The 3,087-nt window shown below is 52.2% G+C and overlaps 1 protein-coding gene across 1 annotated transcript in view; it reads left to right on the plus strand.

The window, feature by feature from the left end:
- The first annotated feature begins 6 nt into the window (after positions 1 to 6).
- LOC107199361 (serine/threonine-protein phosphatase 6 regulatory ankyrin repeat subunit C-like) overlaps positions 7 to 3,087 on the plus strand; it is a 12,563-nt gene continuing 9,482 nt past the window's right edge. The window contains exons 1-2 of the mRNA XM_015616688.1: positions 7 to 336; positions 1,438 to 1,525. Coding sequence (XP_015472174.1) covers positions 1,509 to 1,525 — 17 coding nt within the window. The 5' untranslated portion in view covers positions 7 to 336; positions 1,438 to 1,508. The remainder of the gene's footprint in view (positions 337 to 1,437; positions 1,526 to 3,087) is intronic.

Raw genomic sequence — 3,087 nt, forward strand, 5'->3', positions numbered from 1 at the left:
CACTCTGGGTGCCCGGGGGACACATTTTTGGATACCTGGGTGACACTCTTTGTGCCTGGGTGACATTTCTGGACACCTGTCTGTCCCTCTGTCTGTCCCCTGTCTGTCCCATCCTGTCCCCACCGTGGCCACAGGCCTACAACGGTCACTGTGAAGCGCTGAAGGCGCTGGCCGAGACTCTGGTGAACCTGGACGTGCGGGACCACAAGGGCCGCACCGCGCTCTACCTGGCCACGGAGCGCGGCTCCAGCGAGTGCGTGCAGGTGCTCACCAGCCACGGCGCCTCCGCCCTGCTCAAGGAGAGGAAGAGGAAGTGGACGCCTCTCCACGCTGCAGGTGAGCCCCAGCCCAAACCTGCGGGGTCAGCTCCTTCCTGTCCCTGTGCTGTGGTGTTCTGACTTTTCTTGTGATGCTTTTCCTCGCCCTTGTTTTACTTATGCTGTTGGTCCTTGTCCCTCTTTTCTTTATCCCATTTGTCCTCGTCCCTCTTTTCCTCACCCCTGTTTTCCTCGTTCCTCTTTTCTTTATCCCATTTATCCTCATCCCTCTTTTCCTTGTTCCTCTTTTCTTTATCCCATTTGTCCTCGTCCCTCTTTTCCTCACCCCTGTTTTCCTCGTTCCTCTTTTCTTTATCCCATTTGTCCTCGTCCCTCTTTTCCTTTCCCATTTTCCTTATCCATCTTCTCATCCCCCTTTTCCTCGTTCCTCTTTTCCTCATTCTTCTTTTCTTTATCCCATTTGTCCTCGTCCCTCTTTTCCTTGTTCCTCTTTTCTTTATCCCATTTGTCCTCATTCCTCTTTTCCTTTCCCCTGTTTTCCTTATCTATCTTCTCATCCCTCTTTTCCTCGTCCCTCTTTTCCTTATCCCTATTTCCTAACTCTTCTTTCCCTTACCTCTCATTTCCTCATCCCACTTTCTCATCTGTCTTTTCCTCATCCCTCTTTTCCTCCTCCCTCTTTTTTCATCCCTCATTTCCTCCTCCCTCATTTCCTCATTCTTCTTTTCCTCATCCCATTTTTCCTCATCCCTCATTTCCTCCTCCCTCATTTCCTCATCCCTTTTCCTCATTCTTCTTTTCCTCATCCCATTTTTCCTCATCCCTCTTTTCCTCATCCCTATTTCCTAACTCTTCTTTCCCTTACCTCTCATTTCCTCATCCCTCTTTTCCTCATCCCTCATTTCCTCCTCCCTCATTTCCTCATCCCTTTTCCTCATCCTTCTTTTCCTCATCCCATTTATTCTCATCCCTCTTTTCCTCATCGCTCATTTCCACATCCCTCTTTTCCTCATCCCATTTATTCTCATCCCTCTTTTCCTCATCCCATTTATTCTCATCCCTCTTTTCCTCATCCCATTTATTCTCATCCCTCTTTTCCTCATCCCATTTATTCTCCTCCCATTTTTCCTCCTCCCCATTTCCCGCTCCCCCCGTCCAGCTGCCAACGGGAACACGGATTCCCTGCACCTCCTGATCGACAGCGGCGAGCGTGCCGACATCACCGACGTCATGGACATCCACGGCCAGTGAGTGCCCCGGCCCCAGAGCCACTGCGGGATCGGGGAGGGAATTGGGATGGGAATTCCCAGGATGAGAGAAGGGCCGGGAGAGATCCCGCAGCGAGCTCCAGAGCAGGCTGGAATTTGGGGTGTTCAGTGAGTGAGGTGGATTTGATACTGATAAAATGATCAGGGGGATGAGAGAGAAAATGCTTTAGAAGTGGCTTCTCCTCGCTCTTCCCTGCCCTTCCTCCTTCCCAAGGGAGAGGAGAGATGGAATGGGCTGTGCTGGGTTCATCCCACATTCCCTGGTTCCTGCTCAAATGTCTGATCCCAGAGGTGTCAGCACCATTCCTGATTGTCCCNCTGGGAGAGAGGGAAAATCCACTGGGAAGGAGGGAAAATTCCCTGGGAGAGCAGGAGAATCCACTGGGAAAGAGGCAAAATCACCTGGGAGAGAGGGAAAATCCACTGGGAGGGAAAATCCTCTGGGAGAGAGGGAAAAAACACTGGGAAAGAGGGAAAATCCACTGGGAAAGAGGGAAAATTCCCTGGGAAGGAGGGAAAATTCCCCTGGAGAGAGGGAAAATTCTCCGGGAGAGGGAGAATCCTCCTGGGAGAGAGGGAAAATCCTCTGAGAAAGAGGGAAAATCCCCCAGGAAAGAGGAAAAATCCCTCAGAAATTCTCCCCAGGAAAGAGTGAAAATCCCTCAGGAAAGCGGGAAAAATCCAGGAAAAGAGGGAAACCCCAGGAAAAAGAGAAAATACCCCCTAGGAGAGAGGGAAAATCCCTCAGAAATCCCCTCAGGAAAGAGGGAAAACCCCAGGAAAAAAGAGAAAATCCCTCCAAGAAAGAGGGAAATCCTGAACTGAAGAGAAAAATCAGATCTGTCAACCTGGAATAGAGAGAAAGGAGGGGAATAAGTCTGGAAAAACGGGATTTGGGGAGCTCCACATCCCAAATTTTGGCTGTTTGGGGTGGGAGAAGCTCTGGGAGCGGCTCTGGAGTCGCTTTGGCCGTTGCAGCTCCTGGAAATGTCGTTCAACTGCCTGGAGGACGTGGAGAGCAGCGTCCCCGTCAGCCCTTTGCACTTAGCTGTGAGTGCCTGCAGGTCCTGCAAGGGCCTGGGGGGTCCCAGGAGGGTCCTGGAAGGGTCTTGGGAGGGTTTCCAGAATGTTCTGGGCTCCTGCAGGTCCTGCAAGGGCGCTGGGGTTTGTCCTAGGATTGTCTTCGGTTCTTCCTGGGAGGTTCTTGGGGTCCTGGGAAGGTCCTGGAAGGGTTCTGGAAGGGTTCTGGGGGTTCTGGAAGGGTTCTGGGGGTGCTGGAAGGGTCCTGGAAGGGTTCTCAGGTGTTCTGGGAGGGTTCTGGAAGGGCTCTGGGGGAGACATTTCTGGGAGGGTCATTTTTGAGTGCCTGGGGGACACATTTTTGGATACCTGGGGGACACTCTGGATACCTGAGGGACACTCTGGATGCCTGAGGGACATTTCTGGATGCCTTGGGGACACTCTGGGTGCCTGAGGGACATTTTTGGATACCTGGGGGGACACTCTGGGTACCCAAAGGACACTTTGGCTGCCCAGGTGAC

The sequence above is a fragment of the Parus major genome, unplaced genomic scaffold, assembly GCF_001522545.3.
Source record: "Parus major isolate Abel unplaced genomic scaffold, Parus_major1.1 Scaffold612, whole genome shotgun sequence".
NCBI classification, from domain to species: domain Eukaryota; kingdom Metazoa; phylum Chordata; class Aves; order Passeriformes; family Paridae; genus Parus; species Parus major.